The sequence below is a fragment of the Neocloeon triangulifer genome, unplaced genomic scaffold, assembly GCF_031216515.1.
Source record: "Neocloeon triangulifer isolate White Clay Creek 2 clone unplaced genomic scaffold, ASM3121651v1 ptg000012l, whole genome shotgun sequence".
Lineage (NCBI taxonomy): Eukaryota > Metazoa > Arthropoda > Insecta > Ephemeroptera > Baetidae > Neocloeon > Neocloeon triangulifer.
The window spans coordinates 10,208,324-10,231,533 of record NW_026775554.1 but is presented as its reverse complement, the minus strand read 5'-3'; the positions used below and the strand labels follow the sequence as shown (position 1 = coordinate 10,231,533).

The 23,210-nt window shown below is 39.8% G+C and overlaps 1 protein-coding gene across 1 annotated transcript; it reads right to left on the bottom strand.

Moving 5' to 3' along the window:
• Positions 1–422: 422 nt before the first annotated feature.
• Positions 423–17,898, bottom strand: LOC132196634 (protein scabrous). The gene is made up of 7 exons (XM_059619421.1): positions 17,008–17,898; positions 13,804–14,170; positions 5,776–6,228; positions 5,164–5,292; positions 3,653–3,764; positions 2,629–2,868; positions 423–1,810 (listed from the first exon to the last, which is right to left on the bottom strand). Exons 1-7 carry the CDS (start codon positions 17,256–17,258, stop codon positions 1,362–1,364), a joined length of 2,001 nt encoding a protein of 666 aa, XP_059475404.1. The 5' UTR covers positions 17,259–17,898; the 3' UTR covers positions 423–1,361.
• Between the last annotated feature and the right edge of the window lie 5,312 nt (positions 17,899–23,210).

Here is a 23,210-nt window from a genome sequence, read left to right as displayed (position 1 = left end):
CAACGTCATTTGAAGCCAATTCTCTTGTTATAATGTATAGGGGTAGATTGTATTCTGGTGTCCCACAACTGTCCAGTTGATAAATCTGCGCTAATGGCATAATTCCTACAACCTTCAATCGATTTCTGAGGTCGAAATTGACACCTATGAGCAAATTAATGTATTTTCGAACAAAAAGAGAGCTACTGGTATTTTTATCAGTTTATCCTCCATGAATTGCACCACAATTTCTTGCTTAAATTTAATCAATTTATTGGGTGATTTTTACTTTCAAAATAAGCAACAGAGCGCAGCATCAAATTTTGCATCATGTTTTTTTTTTTAATATAATTTTTCTCTTATGAAAAAACATACTTCAATTTTGTCATTAAAATTGGTAAAGTCAAGCATGAAATAAAATCTCCGTTAATTTTTATTTTTTATCTATATTTCGCAGTTTATTTTAATTATTTGCATTTTTGACCAATCATATAATAGCAATTTACAAATATCTATGTTAAAAAACTTCTCTTCAAATTCACACCAAAGCATGTGTAGCAACATTCAGTCCTTTATTGAGACGTAATACTTAGAAAAATAATACAGCAGCAATGGTGGTGAGTGGCGGCTCGTTCAAACGAAATCATCGTAAAAGCTAACATGTATTCACTTTAAAATTACATTCAGTCATAAATAATTAATGCTAAAAACGTACAAACTACAAGTGGATTTGCACTCTCTATATATGCGCTGAGTGAAAGAGAGCAGAGACAACAACTTTCTATAATATAGTATTAATGCTTTGTGAGACGCTCGCTAAACCTATTGAGGATTCGCCCGAAGCACTCTCGACTTGCGACTACAAGACACAATTCAGCTCGGCTACTTTGCATTCTCGCTTGCGCACACTGAACTTTGTTTAACACTCAATTTAAGGCTGATTAAACATTCATATTTTGTTAAATTTACTCTTGGTGATAAGCTCATTATTTGTTAACTCCTATTGATAAATTAATTAAGAGAATGATTCAAGCCAAATTGGAAAAAGTCGGTGTGTTGCAGTTTTAAACGCTAGTGGGATTGACTTAAGAGAATTCTAAGGATATAATTTTGCATCTGATTAAATTTTTTATTTTAGTTGATCTCATAAATTTCCAGAGCTGGTTGGAATCACTCTCGTCTGTTTCAAAGGACCAAAATTTGCAGTTAAAAACTTGTGCAAAAGTAGCAGCCTTCTTTGGCCGCAAACGAGGCGCGTGGACAGTTTTTTTAAAAGCGACAGGTTGGTTGGTTAACATAAATCAAAGTTGATATGACTCAAGGATCAATCAAATATAATTGAGTGAGTGACTAGAGGAGAGCTTGATTTTGGGGATTCTGCTTTACCGCTCGTGGCGCTGGTTGTTTTTGTTGGCGACACAGCCGGCTCTCCGTCGCACCTTCATCTCGCTCCAGGCGACGGCGATCCACTCGTTCCTCGAGCCGTCGAACCACGTCAGGCCGAGGCTGTAGCGGCCGTTCAGGTTGACGTGCTGGCAGTGCGAGAACCACCAGCCGCCCTCGTAGTTGGCGGCGCAGTGCGTGTTGCTGATGTCCCTGTCCGAGTCGATGGTGCTGAACTGCATGTGGTTTTGGTACTCGAACGCGTCGCTCGCGTTGCCCTGGTACCCATTCACCCACAGCCGGTAGCCGTCCGCCTCCGAACCCACGCTGAACTCGGTGTACTCGGCGAACCAGTTTTGGCCGTAGATGTCGTGGATGTCCACGCGCAGCGACGAGCAATTGTCCGCCGTCAGCCGACGCAGAGCCGCGTTGCCCAGCCAGAATTCACCTGCAAACACAAAAACAGAACAAATTTTTAGAAATTTTTTTGATTAAACTAAAAAAAAGTTAAAAGTTATAAATTTTGTAGAGCTAAGAAAATTGTTATTGCTGTTATAAATTTTCTCTCAAGTTTCAAAAGCACATTATTCAAAATTTTGTTTCAATGGAAAAAAAAATAAAAATAGGCGCATTAAATAAATATAATTGAATTGGAATTCTGCTTTTAAAAAATTATAAAGAATGAATATTTTACAGAAGAAAACAAAAATTATAAATATTTAACTTTTTAATTTTTCTTTGCAATTAAAAATGTTTATATATATTCAAAAGCTGACAGATTTTTAATCAAATTACAGAAGATTTAAATTTTTTTATAAAAAGGTCCTCAAATTTAAGGAATTATTATAAATAGATTTTTTTTTGAAAATAATGTAAAAATAATGTGAGAAGCTCATTTTTTGTCACAATTGAGCGAATATGAGAAGTTAACAATTTTCTGGTTGGCCGGCAATATCCTCACTGCACCAGTAAATTTCTTGAGCTTCAGCAAAGAGAAATGAGGCACAAAAATCTCCACGCAGATCATTTTTCCGCGCTTTCATTCGATATGCGATTTCCTCTCAGAGACAAATTGCTCGAGGTAAAAACTTAATACCCCACGAAAGTGCTCATTAACGCTTTTTCTCCGAGCTTTGTAATCCATTATGTAAAAAGTTGGTTCTCACAACATTCTTCAAAGAGAGGCCAGCACGAGGGCTGCTTTAATACGGCCTCTCCGCTGGCTACGTGTGGGTGGGTAGGAGGTATGTGTTTGTTTGTACTCACCACCTGGTGAACCGAAGCCTGTGCGGTACTCGGCCCAATCACGGTTGAACTCCTGAGTGCCGTCGGTGCGGCGCTGAATCACAGTCCAGCCGCCGGCGCCGCTTTTCTGGTCGCACGACGCCAAAATCGGCGTCTCGAACTGCGTCTCGATCGCGTTTTCCACGGCCAGCGCGCGTTCCTCCGGGGCCAACGGGGGTGCGATCAAGTATTGACCACTCGGCCCAGACACCGCCTCGCAATCTGCAACACCAAAATTCACCTCGGTCAATTCCAATCCTTGCGTGCTGCGCCAATCACGCGTGAATCATTAATGAGGCGAAAAATTTATATACACTCATATAAACCCGATCCCCGCGAAAAAAAAAATCGGATCGAGTTGAGTCTGGCTCTATCGGATTACGGACCGTAAACTATGTAACGTGCAGTGTGGAGCAAGATAGGAAAAATTCGCACGCACTTGTATGGAAAAAGAGGCAAAGAGAGCTGAAATTCGACCTTTCGGAGATAAATAGTTAAAATATAGTTGATGGGTGACTCGCGTGTAATTGAATTTTTGGCCCTTTGCCGCGCGTCGGTGCCGAGAGAGCAAAATTTCCGCTTGGCATGGCGAAAAGCAACAAGCGCATAGACACAAAAAACGATGAGTTTTGTCCGCTTTTGTAAAAAAATTTGAGCTTAATGGCTTCGGCTAAATTTTGACTGGGCTGAAAATGGACTTTATGATTTATTTTAAATTTTAAGTTATTTATCTCTCTCGCAAAACCAAAATCCAACGTAGAGAAAATTATAATTAACTTTTTTTTAATTGAATTAAATTAAATGTTTTTATAATTTTTTTAAATGCAAAATAATTGTAATAAATTAAAATTAAAATTTATTTAAAAATTGCAATTTTTAATTGCACTATCTATATGCATTATCTATTTATCTGCAATAAATATTTACATACTTTTTTGCGTTTTTATTATATTTAGGCTCATTAATTCATTGGAAAAAAAAACAGAAAATGAACAAATTCTCTCACCTCTAGGCAGTGTTTGCACGATATGCCAAAATTCCTTCTCGATGCGGCTGATGTCTCGAACCACTCTTTTGACGGATCTGTCCGCGGACTGCTCCGAATTTGGCTCGTCCATCTGCAACAATAAAAGACGCACTTTAGTAAAATTGCCTTCCACAAAATGCAAGCGTTCGTTAAGTCGGCAGCGCCGACTAAGTGGCGGCTCATTTGCAATTTAACCACCCGCACATTTGAGTGCAGAGAGCGTTTTAAGGAGATTAGTTTTTAATTAGGCAGAAAGGCGGGCGGCCGAGTCTAATTCGGCTGCTTGCGCGAGAGAGCCCTTTGAAATTCCTCTCAGCGGCTCAATTTGGCAGTTTCTTCTTTGAGATGCAGCACAACAATAACGACCGAGAATGAAATATATATATCCCTCTGTGCTAATGAGAGGCGAGGCAAAAAATTAGAGCCCTAACGACGGGAGATGTGCTATAAAAATTATTATTATGTTCCATTCCAACGAGAAGCAGCGTCTAAAAAAAGTATACAGAGCGCTTTGCCTGCCGACAAATGGCGTAAGCGAGACGATGATAAGAATACGCCCGACGAATTGCGCGCCGATCTCATCAAGAGTTTATTACGTGCTCTTTCCAAGCCATGGCAAACGTACAAAAGGGAAAATGCTGGACCATCACACAAACACAACCGCTCGTTTCAAGCAGCCATGTAATGAAGTTATTTTTCCACACAGCGATGCAATAAAAATAATTTTACGGCCTAACAAGCCCAAACTCCTGCCATTTTCCGCGCTAAAAAAAGTCGTAAAATCTGCATAATTTTTAAATCTCGTGAGGTAATTAAAAATGAAACGAAAACTACAACCAAGCGAGAAAATAACAAGCTGTACGTACTATAAGCCAAAAGAAAAGATCAGAATCAATTTAATATTTTATTAATTATCTCTTGACAATTATTAGAGTTTAAGAAAAAATGGATGTTTACTCAGCAAAATCTTATAATGTAATTTATAATATAATATTATTTAAAAAAAAATCATGTAATAATAATTTTTCTGAAGTTTTTCTTCTACTGATGTGAAATAATTCATAACTCATTTACTTGACTAAATGCATTTTGAATTAAAATCAATGACGCGTGCCTGATTAGTGAATGGCAAAACTCTGCTTGATCGCAAACAAGGTAACGCGCGTGAATGACGAACCGGCTCCGAATTGATTTCCTGCTGTGGAGCGACTCTGCAAGCCTCTCATTAAGCAAAGGAGCGCACGTGTCAGCTGCTGCTGGGTTTGTAATGTATGATATTTTTAATACAAGTGAACAGGTCTATGAATTCCTTAACAAGGTCGGAGGCTGCGAGTGTTGGGACGTGGCCGGCGGGCGCAAACTGTCGCTAATTGGCCCTCGGCCTTGGATTCGCGAATAATGCGAAAAACAAAGCCATCGCTCTTTTTCGAAACACCTGCTACGCGATTATGTGGAGAGGTTGTTAAATCTGTGTGTGTATGTGTACTCACGAGAGAAGATGCTGACGAAGACAGCGCGCCGTGTTTAAGCACCGAGATGAGAGCGCGATTTTCATCCAAGCCGTCTTGCAGGCCCGACACCAAATCCATTAGGTTTTTTAAGCTCTTGCTCTGCACCTCCTGCAAAACAAACACACATTTCCATGAGAATAAAGCCCGCAAATATTTGCCGCGCATGATATATTCGCTCACCGTTTCTTACGAGATTAAGTGATTAATTAAAATGCGCCCGAGAGCAGCAAAAAGCGCTGAACATGCAAACTCACTCTCTTCCGCGGCCCACTTGAAAAGCCATTATGCGCACCCGGCTAAAATATTAAAGGGTAGATTGCTGCCGAAAAGCTCAGACAAAGTATTTTTTAGCCTCAATGCTGTTTGCTCAAAAACTCGAGACGAAAATTATTCATTATTTTAGGAGAGCAAATCAAACTTCTAAAATTAACTCTTCTTGTTGCTAAAAGTTTGAACCTTTCAAATCATCAGGTTTTTATTAGCGTGCTTTTGACTAAATTTTTTCCACCCAAAGTTATTATCTTTATTGATTTTATCTAAACAAAGGGGAAATGAAATTATGAAAGGTAAAAAATATCAAGAAACACTGACCTGATTGTCCTTGGCCACCTGCGCATTGGACGAGGTCTGCGCCAGTTCAAACTCCATCTTGGTGACCTCCTTCTGCAGTTCGGGAATGGCCGTGTCCAGTCTGCTCTCCAGCAGGGCCATCTGTTCCTTCAACTGGGCATTGCTCTTCTGCACTTTGTCGATGGCTGCCAGGTCGCGGCTGACGTTGAAGAACTTGCGGGCGTTGGTCCTGCTGCCACTCTCGAGCTGGGACACCCGTTCCAGCAACTCCTTGTGCTCGGACTCGCGACTCGCAGACTTGGCGTGCGACCACATGGCCGTCTTCAAGTGCTTCTCCACCCGCCGCAGCCGACGCTCCACGTCCTTAGGCGCGTGCTCGACCACACTCTCAGCTCTGTTTTCGGTGGACTGCGGTTGAAGTTGCTTTGGAGACATTTTCAAAACGGAGCTCCATTCCGACTGAGCAGTTTCGAGCTGAAACAGAGAAATACACATTTTTAATAATTTTATTTTTGAAAAATTATTTTAAATTGCAACCAACAATTAAACAAGACCAATTATTCATCACTAATTTATTTCATTATTTTAATTTTAATTATTAAACATAATAATCATCACTTTTTCTTCCAATCGTAGCAATACAATTAACAAAAAGTTATGCTCCTAGTTTTCAAGCAAGTTTGCTTTCCTTCTCTGACAGCCAATAATTCGCTCTTATAATAATCCTTGCATCATCATGGAGCCTTCAAAGTCGGCCAACGGTGTGATTGAATGCAGTGAGTGTGTTTGGTTCACATTCCCTCTCCTGCAGCAAGCAGACCTTTCTCAACCCCAATCATCTCAAATCCCTCGCTCTGCACCGACAGAGCTCACCAAGTTTCACAAACTTTGATGGTGTGCATCTATCTCCCTCAGCACTCATCATTTATTCACCAATATCGTTGCTATTTTATTACAATTTCCATCTATCCATCCACCTGATGATAAATATTGCAACGGCAAAGGCGCCTGCAATGCTTTGATGCGCTGTCGGTCGCGCGGTGCAGCTGCTTCAATCAATAATTCCATCGTTAGCAGCTCTTTTCCAGCACACGCTGCGATGCACCAAGTGAAATAATATTCTGGGAAAAGTGTCTCTTCGTCAAATTAATGGCAGCTTTTTTACTTCAGCTTCATTATTCAATGATGAAAAAAGTGGACCACCGTATTGGATTGTAATTAAATGATGTAATCTCCATTAAAGGTTAGCAAAAAAGTAAAGGAGCGTTTTTGCCTTTTGTGCTGTACTGCCGCCGCTTTCTGAATTACGAACAATGAGTCGGTGAGTTGAATCCCATTTCGGTCTTTTTTTATTCCACTCCCCCCGGCGGGATTCACAGGCACAGTAGTCAGCATAGTCGGCGATGGACATTTTGATATTTAAAACAATGAGTTTCGTTTTTACAAAAGCAGAAAGATGGCTGCTGGGCAGCGTCCGACAGAGGGAACAAAGCTCGGCTGAGGTATATAAAGTTTTATTCTCCGGCGGCCTCACAGAAAACAAAAACGAGACGAGAAAGAGAGAGGATATCCAGCCAGCCAGCGCTCTTTTCATTTTACGACCTCGCCTTTGTTCTGCATGCTTCGACACAAGCCTTTCTGCAATTCCGGTAATTATTCAAATCTGTGAGAGACTCATCGGCCTAATAGAGAAGCCTTTTCCTTTTTTTTTTTGTTAGACAAAAGGAAGGCGCGCGGCGCCGTTTGGCATCCATCGCTCAACTCGGAACAGCATCATGCCGTCACATCAATATCGAAAATGTGCACCGCTTGCACTTTTCGTTTTGTACAACCAGCACTCTCCGGCGAGTATCATTTGTATCCTTCCTTCACAGAGCGCCGAACCGCGATGATCAATACTCAAAATAACGAGAGGGAAGCTGGACTGTGATATATACGCACACTTGTTTCTATATATAACTTTTTTATGCGTTCTATTCATCAGTTTTTCCACAATACGCATCAGAAAAAATTGAATTATGAAATTTTGGAATATGCCTTTAATGATGATTAATCTCAGATTTTATGTGTTTGAATTCTAAATTAATTTTAAAATTGGCCGAAATTTTAAGAGATGATTCCAACTTTTTACTTTTTCGTTCTGATTTTAAAATAAAAATATTGAAGTTTTCTTTATTAATAATAATTATGACTGTCTTAAATGTGAATTTTGAACCTCTAGAAAGGTGTCTTTTTTAGAGTCTTGATTAATGCAAAATTTTTCATTGCAATCAAAATTTCAAAATTTGAGCATTCCATTCTATTCACAAGTCGATTTTGTCAGGTTTAATAATTTAGAATTGCGTCTTCAGCAACCATAGTTGATGACACAATGAAATTTAACTACTTGAAAGTATACAGAGTTTGTGGCGGGTCTTGAAAGCCGCCCGTGCCGGAAAATTTAATAAAGGAGCGTCTTTGAGCGGCAAATTTATTAAGGAGAGCGTTTCTCGCAATAAATTCTCATTGCGACGATATTGGCGCAGATTCCTTAGCGCATTCGTAAAATAAATTCGGCTTTCCCCGCGCATGTTTCGGGACTAATTCAGATCTAATTTATTATTTTCATGCCTCGTTTCCATATCTTATATCGCGAGAGTGCCGCGCTTTTATTGCATTTCGAGTCATAAATTATGGGACGGGGAGCTTGCAGCGCCTTAACTCTGTCGACGGCTTTAAATTTATAATATTCCGTGCCGCCGCCTTCCTCTTTATGCGAATGAGCGGAGGAGACTTGTGTGTGTGTGTATATTTTCCAGCGCAGCTGTAGGGTCGGTTGTGTGGCGCAGTGTGGTGCACACGCAAAGATTTAATAAAATATCACTAGCTGCATCGCATGGCACCGCCTGGCTGCCTGTTTGCCCGACAAACGCAAATGCTATTATTTATTGCAAAATACCTCCACAACACATCACGTGCTTGGAACCAGTTGCCCTATTTTTTACATTTAAAAATAATAAAAAAAAGCTCTGGATGATAAATTGCAAACGAGCTTTCAGAGTGGAATTTTTTCATTTGAACAAGACGTCTGACATGATAATGGATTCTCGCCGGGCGGAAGTTCAGCTTTATTGCACTACTTGTTGAATGCTAAAAAATTTCATACACTGTGTCAGCTTTATATATAAGGTTTCCAAATTCAAGCCTTTTTCGCGTGAAAAATAAATCGCGAGGCAAAAGTATAAAACTTTAACATTCTTCTTTTTTGAGGCGAAAGCCAAAAATTTCAAAATAAAAAGCGACTGCGTTGAATATATTAAAAGGGCATGTGGGAAAAGCAGGTGTCCGTTGTTTGCCCAAAGTATAAAACTCGCATTAGAGCGGCCGGATGTGAGAGACTTGGACGAAACTCCAGCGTGTGGGTGTTGGTAGAGAGAGAGAGACGGCCTATTTTCGGGAATTTTTCATCAGGACGGTGCCCTGGGGGATAAAAGTGGTGCTGTTTTCAGCTCGTAAATTTTGCGAGTCAAAATCAACGAGGGCGATTCGAAACTTTAATGGACTGTAGAGGAAGCCATTAAACTTTCCTTATTAATTTTTTAATCAAACGTTTTACGCAGTTTGCTACAACCCCCGCAACAAAAATACTAAAATCACGGAAAACTGCTTGACTTTCTGTCATGTTGGGTTGAATTTTAGGTATATGGATGTGAAAGTAAAAATTAGTATTTTTTAAGAGTTTGTTTTTGATGAACTTTGGAACCGATATTGTAGCTTCCGGTCAAATTTAATCAAAACATTGCCAGCGAGATCAAACGCAGGCAGGTTCCATTATTCAAAATCATTAAACACGTATATGTCAGTTCAGCGTATGCTCATTAATTCACATTGCACGGTAAACTCGATTGGAGCGTATGAATTAGCTTAATTATGTGTAATTCGTGATGGTTTTGTTGCCGCGAACTCGAGAGCACATATTTGCCTTTCAGCGAGAGAGCTCTCGAGCCGCGCATTAGGGTGCAGCAAGAGCTCTCTCTCTCTCTCTCTCTCTTTGATTCATTAACTGCCTGCTCGGCGAAAAGTCACTTGCGGAGCAGCAACTTTGCTCGCGCGCCAGGAAAGATGGATCGTCGGTGGGAATTTCATCAGCATGCAAAGCGGCGAGTCGTCGGCTCACGGAGAGCAATAAAAGAGAATTAAGCGGCGGCACAGCGAAATAATGCCATTATCGCGGCAGATTTGTACCCGGTCGACGAGGAGGTCACACTGCAGGGCGCGCAATGTGGGACACGTCAAAGGCAGGAAATTGCTTCCGACCTCCAGCGATATGTGGACAAAACACAACAAGATGCGTCCCTCAGCTAGGCGGCTCGTTAATTTCACTGGCGGCCGCTTAGGCAAAATAAATTTTCGCTACATATATCACAAATCTGCGCGAATGCGAAGCTCGGAAAAAAAGAAAACAGCTGAATTGCAGGGCTAATTGGACTGCTCGTTAGAGGCAATGCGCACCGAGAGGGCTAATTAATTAAACTAGAGGCTCGTCAAAGGGCGGCTCGTTTGATCGGCGCGAGACGCAGTTTTAATTGAAGTCTCGTCTGCAGACTCTTTTTGAGCGTCAAAGAAGATTTTCACAAAAATCTGAACCACTGCGAGTAAAAAAGTTTAATATTTTGCGTCTGCCAGAGAAGATAATTAAATGAAAATCGAGAAAGTTTTGAACACAGAAATTATCTAAAGACAAGTTTGATGCCATGAATTGATTAATGAGACCAAAGTTTTGTTTCTGCTTATAAATATATTTTTTGCTTTTACATTTTTGCTCAGATTTGAAATTTAGAAACACCTATAGACATAGACACTTTTTTTAATCTTTGAAATTTCCATACTTATTTTTGCTGGGCGCTTTTTTCCCCCCAATCAATTTCCATCCATTTTTTCTTGCATAAAATTTTTGAAGCATCTTGTCAACAGCCAAAATTAGCAGCCGGCAGCCAGAATTTTAAGGGGCCATAAAGGCGGCAGATTGATTGGTTGTGCGCGGAGCGAGACGGTACGGCGGGAGGATGCCACCTGCCTGCGAGAAAGATGTAGTTTAATAAGCCGCGCTCTTCTTCCCTGGGTAGCTTCGTCTCGGAACGTAATTTTAACAAGTTGCCATCAACGTTGCCACGTGAGCCGCTTCAGAATTATTGTGCGTGCGCAAAGGAGGCGACGCTAATGAGGTTTTTAATGAAATTCCGCACTTTCGCGCCACTACGTGTGCGACGTTAATGAAGCTGGATGATCTTTCGCTGCGAGAACACGATTGCGAAACTTTCTTGCGCTTTGTTGATTCGAGTGTGTTTGCCCTAGTTCGCGGAAAATCGCGCCGTGATTGTCGCCGTATAAAACCGGCTGAGAATATTAACCCCGTTTGGGATTTACATAAGCAGCAGACGTGAAAATTCACGTCGATTTGCCTATCTATATACAGACCGAATCGATGGGTATGCCGTGCATGAAAGGGCTGCCTTTTTATACCTCTCGGTGTTTCGTGTTATGTCAACATATTCTGCTTTTCCAATGCCAGTCGGCGCGGCACGGAGGCAGTCGATCAAAAAACTCGCACGCAGAACTAGAGCGCCAGTCTGCCTGCCGGGAGGGCGAGGAATCCATACAAAAGTCAAAAAGTTTTCTTTCGAAAGAGTTGGATGGAAAGCAACGGGGTGTGTTATTAAACGGCTGAAAAATATTCACGGAACGCGAGCGGAAAACTATCTCGGCTCGTGCCAATTTTCATTATTAGCAGGAAATAAAAGAACGAAAGTCTGGCGAGAAATTTATTTTACATTCAAACCCATTAAGGGAAAACGTGCAAAGCTCAGCTCCTTTTTAATTCTCGCCGCATTAGCGAAATTGAATCGTAATTTTATATGGGCCACTTTCCCATCCACGGCTTTTTTAACACTTCTTTTATTTTCTTTCATCACCGCGCATATAAACTCACTTTCAAAAGGGGTTAATGACGAGGCGGCTCCTTTAAAACTCGGTCTCTTAAACTGCCGTGAAAACAGTTTATGCAGCCGCCGCGTAATTAGTCGACGGCGGTGGGCCAAAACGAGCAGGGGATCTTCTTCGTCTTCTCTCCTCGGAGAAAAGGAAAGGAGAAAAAACGGCAACGTCGACGGCAGCTGCTGCTGCCAAAAATTGTTACCTGCGCGCCCGCCGTTCTCCCTCTCGACTACCTGCTGCCTGCCTCTTCTCGAAAACTCCCCCTCGAGCTGTTTTCGTTCTCTGTGTGATACTCATACTTTTTATTTGACGTACCCACACCAAGTGAGCAGCAAACCGGGGGTGCACGAAAACACACTCGCATATAATGCGAGGGCGATTCAATTCTGCCAAGGGAAGAACTTTACCCAAGTCTTAAGTAATTCAGCCGGTAGATAGCAAAACTTTGCGCTGTTGTTTGCAAAAAAAGGGAAATTTTTTGTCCCATTGCCCCGAGCAACATTGTAAATTGCATTCTATTTACGTCTGTGAAAAACGAGAATGGAATAATGCACGTTTAAAAAGATCTTTATGATTGTATAAAAATTTAAAAAATATATAGATTTAAGAATTAAAAACTTTATTTTTAATTTAAATTTAAAGTAATTTATTATTTAGTCAGAAAGTAAACTTGAATACACTCGAATAAATACAATAATTTCAATTTTAATGAATGAATTGCAAAAATCTAACTCTGGGTTTGAATAGTCCTCACTTAATAAAGCGTATCAAGACGCAAAAGTGGAAGTGGCTACTTTTTAATTAAAGCTTCCATTTGAGGGTGCCGCTTTGGGGCAAAAGAGAAAAGTGGCCTTTCTGGTCTCTCTACCTGGCATAGATTATTTGGGACCAAACTCTGCACAGGCCCGCGAGCTGTTTGCTTTTAGACACAAAACGCGAACGCCGCCAAGGATTCAATTAATTGAGTGACGGAGGGCAATATTAAAATATACATAAGCTTTGTAAATATCGACCCATCAAGCCCCGGTTCAACTTTGGGTAAGAAAAAGAGAACCGAGATAAGTTTGTGGCGATCAAGCTCGCTTGAGCTCTCACGCTACATTGGCGCATTATGACGGGGGCAGTTCTGGATGGAAATCTGAGTTATTTGCGAGCGCCGCAGAAATGGCTTTTCTGATTAATCCACTCCGCATGCACACACAACAAACGTGTGTGGGAAGAAGATGAAATTTTCTTTGCGGCCCCTCTGCAATCTGCCGTCTCTTTTATTGCCCCTCAGCTTATGCGTGTGATGTTTTTGGGGCGCTTTTGTGTTGCACAAAATACGACACGGCCTCCCTTGCTTGCTTGGAATTCTTAGCATGCTAAAAAAGGCAGAGCCAGCGGGGAGCCTTTTGTAGCATGAAATTTTCTCATACGCCACACACTAGACGCCGCTCACCTGCCCTCGCTCTTTAATTATACACAAAAAGGTGACACTCTCGCACCGGCGCAACTTACTCAGGCATTCCGAGACCCTCTCAATGGTAGGGGCTTAATATTTTATAATGCCGAGATTCTTTGATTTACTGTCACAAATTCTCTTTAGAAAAACCTTTTTCATGCATTCCTGCTGGAAACCAATACTTTTTACTTTAATAAAAAAAATAACGTGAAATGAAATAAACGAGGATGAAAAAAGTTTAATTAAAAAAAAATTAAAATTCAAGCAATTTTCCTAAAATATTATGTAGTAAAATTTGATTGTTCCGGCAATTTACTTTTAATTTTACACATAATTTTCTATTAAAATCATGCGTTTACTGAAAATTTTATGTTTTTAAGATAATTTAAAGAATTCATTGGAAAAGTTAAGTAAAGAACTTGTTGACCAACTCAACATAGCAATCAATAAAAAATAATGCACAGAATATTCAAATAAAAAATGCCCCTTTTGATGAAGGTCTTGGTTTTTTTTATAAAGAGCCCTTTTCTCACATCTGCGGCCGTCCAACTTTCCGGAAAATGAGACTCGCATAATTTAGATACCCCACAAAATTCCGGGTGCCTGTCGGAGTGGAAAATTTGTTCCCCTACCTGCACTCGGAGGTTGGCGCAACTGGCGGCGCAACTCTGCGCCTTGTCTCTGATGTTGCCGATTTCCTCGACGTTCTGCTGGTTCTGCACCGTGTTGAGTTCGGCGTCGCGACGCATCGCCTCCAAATCGGCGCGACAGCTGTCCACGTCGCTCCGCAGCTGGGTCACTTCGCCGGACAAACTGGTCACCGACTGTGAGTGCAGGTCACTAGCGTTGTGGCTGGCCAGCAGTTCGGTCTGGATTTCAGCGCGGATCTGCTGCACAGCGCTCTGCAACCACTGCACCGTCAGGTGGTCGTTGCGTTGCTGGTTGTTTGAGTTCGGCTGCTGAGTGCCGGCCGAATCCTTAGCATTTGTAATTTCTTTCCTGAAAAACAAAGGAAAAGGGAATTTAATATTTTCATTTTAATTTAGCTTCAACGTGAATAAGGGTAATATTAAGTTATTTCCTTAATAATAAATTATATTTTAAATGAAAATTTATACAGAAAAAAAAATTGAATGAAATAAATTGATATTTGAGAGAAAAAGAAACGAGGTATAGATGTTGCGATCTTCCTTCAAATTTTAAAAATTGTAATATTGAGTCTGTTTGAGAGACTGCAACTTTTAAATTAATTTATAGACTTGTCTTGCAAACCATTTCAAGTTTAATAATAAATAAATAAAAAATCCTATAAAAAATATGGAACATAGTTTTAAAAATTTCAAATAAAAATAAGCAAATTTTATAATTGATGGTGCCTTTGGGTCTATTTTTTATGCCGCATTGCTGGAAATCAATAAGTTCGCCTCCCTCGCGCATCAGAGCCAAATCAATTATACGGTCCATCAGATCTTTCATTGCTCTGTTTGCCTTCTCGGAGCGCGAAACTAACCACTTTCCGACTTTCCCGCGCTCAAAGAACTCGCTCCGGGCTCGCAAAGTTTCTCCGAGCTGCGCAACTGGGGACCATTGTCGTGCACATTTGCATGGGAATCAACATTTTTCCGTGCCGATAGCTAGCTCCGTTTTGCTCTCCGCCGAGAGCGTTTCGAAATAAAATCATGCAGCACTCGGGGCAAAAAGAATAATTTTCGCAGACCGTGTTTGCGTTGCGCGTCACAAAGACGACGAACCAGGCGGGTAATCCCCCGCTCTCGGGAGAGATTAAAACTTGATGCTGCACACACACACGCGCTCATCTTTACAGCTCTCAGCCGGATAATATCCTCTTTAACTTTTATTATCCACATGCAGCCGCCGGCTGAGGCGTAAAACTTCATTATCGCCGTAATTTGGCCCGGAAAATTAATTTTTAATTCGGGTTCGGAACAAAGGAGTTAGGCAATCCGCTCGACGCGGCTGTCGTGCGGGTCTGCCTTTGTCTCTTATTTGCAGGCGCCATCCGTAATAAAGAAGGAACGTGGGAAAACAAACACGACCGAGTTCGTCTGCGTGAAAGAGGGAGGCACGTTGTAAAAAGTATAAAATGCAAAGACAGAGAAGCTGCACGACTATACTTTATAAAGAGAGAGAGACGAAGGAACAAAACCAAACAAACACGCTCAAGATAGGATAGGGCTTCCCTTGGCCTCCCTTTGTTGTGCCTCAAACACATTATAATGCGCCTCGACGAAATTTTGAATTCGCCCCGTTTTATTTATAGTCAGCATTGTTTCCTCCTCACAGAGAGGAAGTCGACAATAAATTCAGCTTATCAGTGCCAAAGAAATAAGAATTCGACCGTGTATACCAAAAGCGGGGGAGTTGAAATGCGACCTGCCTTTGTGCGAAAGCGTGCGAGAGAGTAGAGTGTAATCAAATGTCACGCTGACTGGATCAAATTAATTCCGCACAGAGTGCCGAGCTTTTTTGCTCGTTTGTGTGCGAGTACTACATTCAGTGACGGTGCTTTTAAATTTTGATAAAATAAAAGCACGGTCTGGTGGAAAAGTACATGTGTGATTTAAATCGGAGACAGACTGGAGCTTTTTAATCAAATTACTTTTTCATTTCGCGGACATGCGCATATTTCAGAGTTTAAAGTTAAAACCCCTACCATTTTTAGGTAAAATGGGGAAAAATTAATAAACGGATTACAAAAAAAATTATGAATTTTTCAACATTCATTTTCAAATATAGAGAACGGAAAGGGAAATAATTTCTCTGTTTCTAGGAATTGTTTAGTTTTCCGAACGATTGCCTACGTCAAGTGCACACTACAAAGTACTGACGAGGAAAAGTCGCGAATGTACATGCGAAAGAATCAATATCCCCGTGTCGAGGAAACTCGCACGAACATACATATATTTATGGATAATCTTGATATAGTGCACGAGTGTGTTTGCGTTGTAAAATGTAACAATGTGAGGGGCATACGTCGGTGTGTCCGGTCGGTTGGTCGAGTGGTGGCCGTAATAATGGCGCGGGGTAATTTTATGGCGCGCCATTACTTCACGTATACGCTTTATGTGCTCGGCCCGTTATTATCGCGCAAAGAAATTCGATTCGTCCACTCTTTGGACGGTCGAACCAATTTATTCTTCTGCGCCATTTACCACGAGAGTGAAAAATCCGTTGCGAAAGAACAAAAGCAAACAAATTGCCCGGGTTAAATTTTATCGCAGCCTCTTTGTTGGCGCCCATCTGATAACTTGCTTAGTTCAGAAAGGGTTAGGAATTATTATTCGCTCTTTATAATTGAGGAAAACTCATGACCCAGTTATGCGGTTTATCCAGCCAAAGCAGCCATAACGGATATTAGACCATTAGTTATTTGAAGCTTATAACTCTGGTAGGAATTCCACACAAAATATACATTGTATCATAGTGTAATTGTAATAAAAATTTTTTTCTAAAAATAAAAATAGAATAATGAAAATAAATATGATTGTAAAACGCAACTAAATTTTAACAGTTTCTAAATTAAAGTGCATTCTTTAAACCAATATTATTATTATCAACCAAGAAGAATAAATATAAAAATAATATTTTTATAACAAAATGTATTTCAATAATTGCAACAATTTTTAAATAAGAAGACAAAACAATGCATAAACAATTTTTTATGCTAAATAAATAAATAAAACTTTAAATTTATTCTACTTTTTGATAAACTTAAGAAAATTTCATTATTGAATTTTGAAGTTTTTATTTACAAAAAGGTGAAAAAAAAACATTTTCTGAATAAAAAACAGGCATGCTGTGGCAAATGTACCGACCTGAGATTCTCGATTTCCTCCCTGAGCGCCGTCAGTTCGATCTGGTTGGCGATTTTGATCGTGTCCAACTCCTTGTCCAGCGCCTTGCGGTGCTCGAGCAGCGCCTTGATTTGCTCCTGCAGACCAGTCTGCAGGTTGCTGCTGGCGCCGCTGAACTCGTCGTCGTCGTTGTAGAAAGGCACCGACAATCCGAGCGCGGCGCCGACGATCAGCGCCGCGAACAGAAACACGCCACTTGTTATTCGCAGCATCTTGCGTCCGCACTGTGACACCGACTTTCGCAGACTGCGCCGGCAGCCGCTCGCTCGCCTGCCAAGTATACTCTCGCGGCTCCACCGACGCACGCATGCGCCGCCGCCACCGACCTGAAGAAAAAACGGCAGGTGGTCTTCGACAGGCTCTCCCCTGCCTGGCCGAGAGAGAGAGATGCTTTATGGCCGGCCGAGAGCAGAATTATTATTCGTGTGCCTGGCGCGTGCTGTCCTTCTACCTCCTCTTCTTTCTTTCTTTCTTCATCGAGAGGCAGATGATGGACCAACGACCAACGTTTGTGCGGAGGTCACCTAGGCGTAATCGTCGCTTCTTATTTTATTTATTACTATGCCGGCCACCTGCACGTGTACAACTTTTTTCTCTCACTTTATTGCGCATGAATTTAATTTTTCGGCCGCTCCTTTTTTGCGTCGCTGCCCAGTGGACGCGGCAGGTGCTGTTTCTTGTGCAATTGATACTTGATTGGGAGAAGCAATTTGGAATTTTGATGGCTGGTTTTAAAATTTTTACTTTGTATTACACTCTTGCGGTGAATTTTAAAGTGCGGCAGGTGCTCCGTGATGAACGGCAAATCTTCTCAACTCAACTTCTCTAGCTCCTTTTATGGGGCTTTTATTTTATTTTTTGCTAGCATAAGAAAAAAATGCTTCTCCCATTAAAAAAAATATAATAATTAATTTAAGAAAAAAATGTAAATTTTGAAAAATTGAAAGAGATTTTTGTTAACAAGAATGATCTTAAAATTTGATTTAAATTGTTGAAAAATTAAAATCTCTCCTTTCATTTTGAACTGTGAACATGGACCATAAAAATATCAATTGATCTCAAAATGTGCATAAGCAATAGCAACATGTAAATGTAATGAAAAAATTAAAAATTTCATTTTCTTTGTTTTACAATTTTTTGTATACAGATAAAAATAAAATACCATTTTTCAGGCATATTAATAAAGTTGACATTTTGTTTTATTAATAAACACAAAACTTATTGATAATTTTTCCAGCTCTTCTGTTAATTGGTTTTTCCTTATATTATTTTGTGCTTCAAAGTCTCTGATATCATATTGATATGGAATTTATATTGTAACAGTGTTGAGGAGGCTTTTTTGTCCTAATTAATATTATAAATTTTATCCATAATCTATACAATAAAGGCTTGGCACGTTTAGAAGAGTCGGCAGGTGGCGAGAAAATTATTCTCGGCGGTCATCTTCCCCCAATTAATCCCCTTGGCATGTAGGGCACCCTCTCTGCTCGTCACGGTGAAAACAAAATCCATATATCCGAGCTATGGGTGTGAGCTATCGTGATTTCATTAGACCTGGGTGTGGTACGTTGATTCATTTTCACTCTCGCTCGCCGACATCATCGGCATTTGTTATCGCCAACCACAATCTATTTGATTTTCTCCTCGGCGCTGCGGCGCTATTATTATTATGAGCCCAGCAAGAAGAAGCGCCCAAAGAGTGGCCTGTCATCATCAAATTAATAACATCACGAAAAAATACTTATATAGACTCACGTCGAACTGTCGCGGCGACGGCGGCGTTTTCCGATTGCAGTCACGCAAACCGATCCAATTCTCTTTTTACTAAATTTTTACATTTTTCTCCAATAAATTTTGATTGATTGTCAAACGCTGCAAGTTTTTGTCATGCACGGTGGTTGTTTTATAATAATAGAGGGTGAAAAACTTTTAACTGTAGTATTGACAAGCAATTGAATCTGCTGCACACAATTAAAAAATTTAAATTTTCTAATGTTTTTTTACTGAAACATGAATTTTAAGGGCTTGGTTTTTAAATTTTCATCAAAGAAATAATTAATTTTTTGTTTCATTTTATTCAGTTTTACATAGAGTAAAATAATATTACCCAAAATAAGTATAATAAAATGCCATACCACATTAAGAATTTACTCTTTACTTGCAAATGATTTTTTTATTATATCTCCAGCCATTCTCTGCTAAAGTATAACAATTGGAAAATACAAACTAATTAAAAATCACGAGAGAATTATTTAAAATTAAACCTTTTGAAAATTAGAAAAATTAAAACAACTTCTTAAATTGTATTGCAAAATTTAAAATTTGAAGACCCGGACCCCTACCCATCATTTTAATTTTGCAAATAAAAAAATTTATTGGACCTTCCAGTAGAGAGTTCTTCAATATTTGCTTTCAAAATTTATGATTAATTTTATTGATTATAACTGGCCTCATCAATTTTTTCCAACACAATGTAGTAATAAATTATAAGACACAGAAAGTTTTATCCTTAAATTTCTCACTGCCCTTGAAGTATTGCAAAACATTTGCTCACTGCGCCATCGTTGGCTTTTTCTCGTGAAAATTTCATTCCGCGGCACACAGCTGCGGTTTCAAATGTGGCGCAAAACTACCCAATTTGAGAATAATCAGCTGCAGGAGATGAGTTTTTTTCTTCTTTTTATCAGTGAGAGAGAAAATAAGGTGTTGAAACAAAACACCGTCTCATGCAGCAAACAACTTGCGGTGCTTCTTCTCTAGACGAAGTTTAAGGTAAAGCAAGAGAAACTTTTTTGTAACAGCGCCGAATGTTTTTGTCCACTTCCTGTTTCTCTCGAATTGGAGACGGAAACATATCCGCTTCCCGCAGAAGAGAGAATAGGATAGGGGTTTTGCTGCACGTGTGTTTGGCTTAAGTTCCCTTTAAAAAGTGACCAACTGCCTCTCTCTGCGTTTCCTCCCCTAATTATACACGCGAGTAGTGAATGCTAATCAAAAGCGCAAAAGTTAAGCGGCGTCCTGCACTTTACGCTCGGTGGCACACGGTCTGTTATTTTGCGTCGGCCAATGTGAATGTGTGTGTACGGTGCGTTCAACAGGCTGACGGCTGACTGACTTTTTGCCCTTTTCTCCAACGTCCACCGCGCTCAAGCGGGATGAAAATAGCATACGTAATTTCTCCTGCTCGAATGGAAACTTGCCTTCCGTGACAGGAGAGCGACATTGTGTCTGAACATTAAAAATTGCATCTCTGAGCTGGAAAAAAAATATACATGTGGAGAGAGAATAATTTATGCGCGTGGTCCTAACTCAACGCAATCCATGTTTAGGCTATGTTTCTTATGCGGGTACAGTTAACCTCGAATATAAATCAAAATAAAACTGGATTTAAATTTGCATTATTTTCATATATTGAATTCTAAGAGTTACATAAATAATAATCCAATCAAAATAAAAAAAAGTATTAGAATCATAGAAATATTTATTTAGAATCAATATACAAAATTTTGTGATAAATTTATCTAACTGTTTCATTAATTTCATTTAATGATAGAATTTAAACAAGTCCTTATGCTTATTTTGCCATTTATATAATAGCATACTAAATTGATACTTGTACACAAACACTTTTTGTGATTAAATTATATTAAAAAATTAATTTAGAAAATTATTCTGCATAGAGTTAATACTTTTTTGGGTGAAAAGAGCCCCAACGGCAAAAGTAATTTTCCTCTCCAAAGCCTTTCGTTATTAAGGAAATGAAAAGAAAACATGCCAAGGCAAAAGCATTCGGGAGCCCAAGTTTCTTCAAAGACGAAATTCTTTTCACCACAGCTCCTTCTTCTTTTCGCTTTCCGCCCAAAAGTTGCCTTCTTATATGTGCTTGTGCGTGTACCAAAGCAGTTTCGCACTCTGTGAAAAGCTGCTAAGTGTTTTTCGAGTTCTCTCGGTGTGTGTTTGCAATTCGGCCGCGCATTCCGGCAGGACACACAAGCGAGAGTGTAAGGAGCAAAAGCCCAAGTGCGACAATAATTCTGCCAGCGCAGCCGGCGAGGAGCTCGGTAATTCACTTTGGGACCGGGCCGAGTGACAAAGAAGGCAAAAGGATTCGCCGCCGAGCGCTCTTGAATTCTGCTGCTTTCCTGCCCGCCGACTTCTCTTCCTCACCGAATTTTCTTCTTCTCTAGCTCGGCTCTCCTCGCACAAAGAAAGGAAGATAGCGGGGGCGCAGAAAATTCCTCTGGGGATTTCAGAGGCGCGTGTAGGAAAATCTATAGTTATACATTTGTCGTGCGACGGCGAATTTCCAACATGCAAAATAAACACCGCACAACAAAATGCGAGAGCAAAAGTGCCGAAAACGAAAGGGTTGCGTGCAGACGGCGAAATTATTAACAAAAAGCAAACGACGTCGTCAGTGTTTCACAACTGCCCCTTTATTGTTCCTTTTAAAGGCTGTTTGCGTCATTCACCAAAATATACTGCATTGTGTGCTACGGGACAAATGGACTATTAATTCTGAAAAACAGACGTATGCTAACTATAAATAATGAAGTCTATTTCAATTTTTATTATCAGCATATCGTGCTGATAAAATTCTTGATATCAATAAATTATTTTTCACTCAAAAATGATCTTCTATAAATAGAAAATTTCTATTGTATTAACCACTAAGTAAGTTCGCATTTTCATGAATAAAATTAATCCAGAAATACTTCAATCAAACTAAATTTATCATTTTGAATTTGATAAATTTAAGTTTTAATATCTTCATCATATTTTTATTTATATATTTAGTTATTATAATTTTAATACCAAATATAAGTTAAACTTGAATTAATGAATATTAAAAATAAATTTAAATGAAAACAGTTTAAGATTTCAAAGAAATAGTAATTTCAAATCTAGCTGCGAAGATAAATTAACTTTGCAAATTTTTTTCTCAGAGGTCTCTTCAAAAATGAGAGAAAATGCGGAACTCAGCTATATATGATTTATTGTTGATCGATTGACTTTGCAAAACTATTTCACCTTGACTTTCAGATAGGCAATCAAAATTTCGCAGAAAAATTCGCCCCAAGGATTTGATCACCAAAAATTTGGAAAGTTTTCTTTTACAATTCAAATCGCGAAATATCTAATCTTGCTTTTCACAACAACAACAAATAAATTTTAGCCGACAGGGCAGGCGGAGCTTTTCTGCGGCTCCTTTTCACCGAATAAATTTCATCTCCGCAGACGACGCCGCGTAATATATTAAAAGAGAAGAGTGTGCGGTTGGTTTTGGCCGATGCTTATCTCGAATCAAGCAATCAAGGCAGAAGAGCAGCTGCTGTTCTCGGATGCTACTCTCGCTTCATCCTGCTCTTTTTTATTTTTTATTCCCCGATGATCTCTCTCTTTATTCGTGCTGCGCTGTCGGGCCAACCGAACTTGGCTAGAAAAAATGCTCAGGCTCGATTCTCTCACCTGCCGTCGCCTGGGGACCTTTTGCCCTAGCGAGGCCCAACCTTCGGAGAACTCCCCAGACGCGATCCGCTCCCACCGCTCGCTCCATCAAACGCCACTCTCGATGTTCTTTTTGGCAGAGACGCGCGATGCATTGAGATCGAGTGTCGTTACAGCGGTAATGAGCGGATGAGTCTGCGAATGGACCAGGCCAGCAGCTTCACCTGAGCCATTACGACGGGTTTGGACATGTGTGTGCTGGTATAGTCAGTGAACTTGAGGGCTATAAAAGGTCTTGTTTTGAAAACTTGCCAATAGTTGAATGAAATAATTGTATTTTAGAAAACATTGGCTAAAACAAAACAACAGAAAGAGGGACTGTAAATATATTTTATTTCTGGTTCAATTTGAATATTAATTTTAAATAAAAAAGCCTCAACTTTCTTAAAATAAATTTATCAAGAACCCTCTCTTCTCTTTTTCCGATTTAAATATTTTTAGTATTGACGGAGAAGAATAAATAATAATAATAATGATAAATAATCATATTGAGTTTTTTCCCCCCAAAAAGACTATATTTTAGTTTTTTTCCGTCTGACCTTCACGTCCAGCAAAAGAAACATGCACAGACAGGACCTACTTCCCTTACCCATAATTAAATTCGCTCTATATCACTTGACATAATCAAATTAGTTCAATTTCTGGTCCGTGCACGC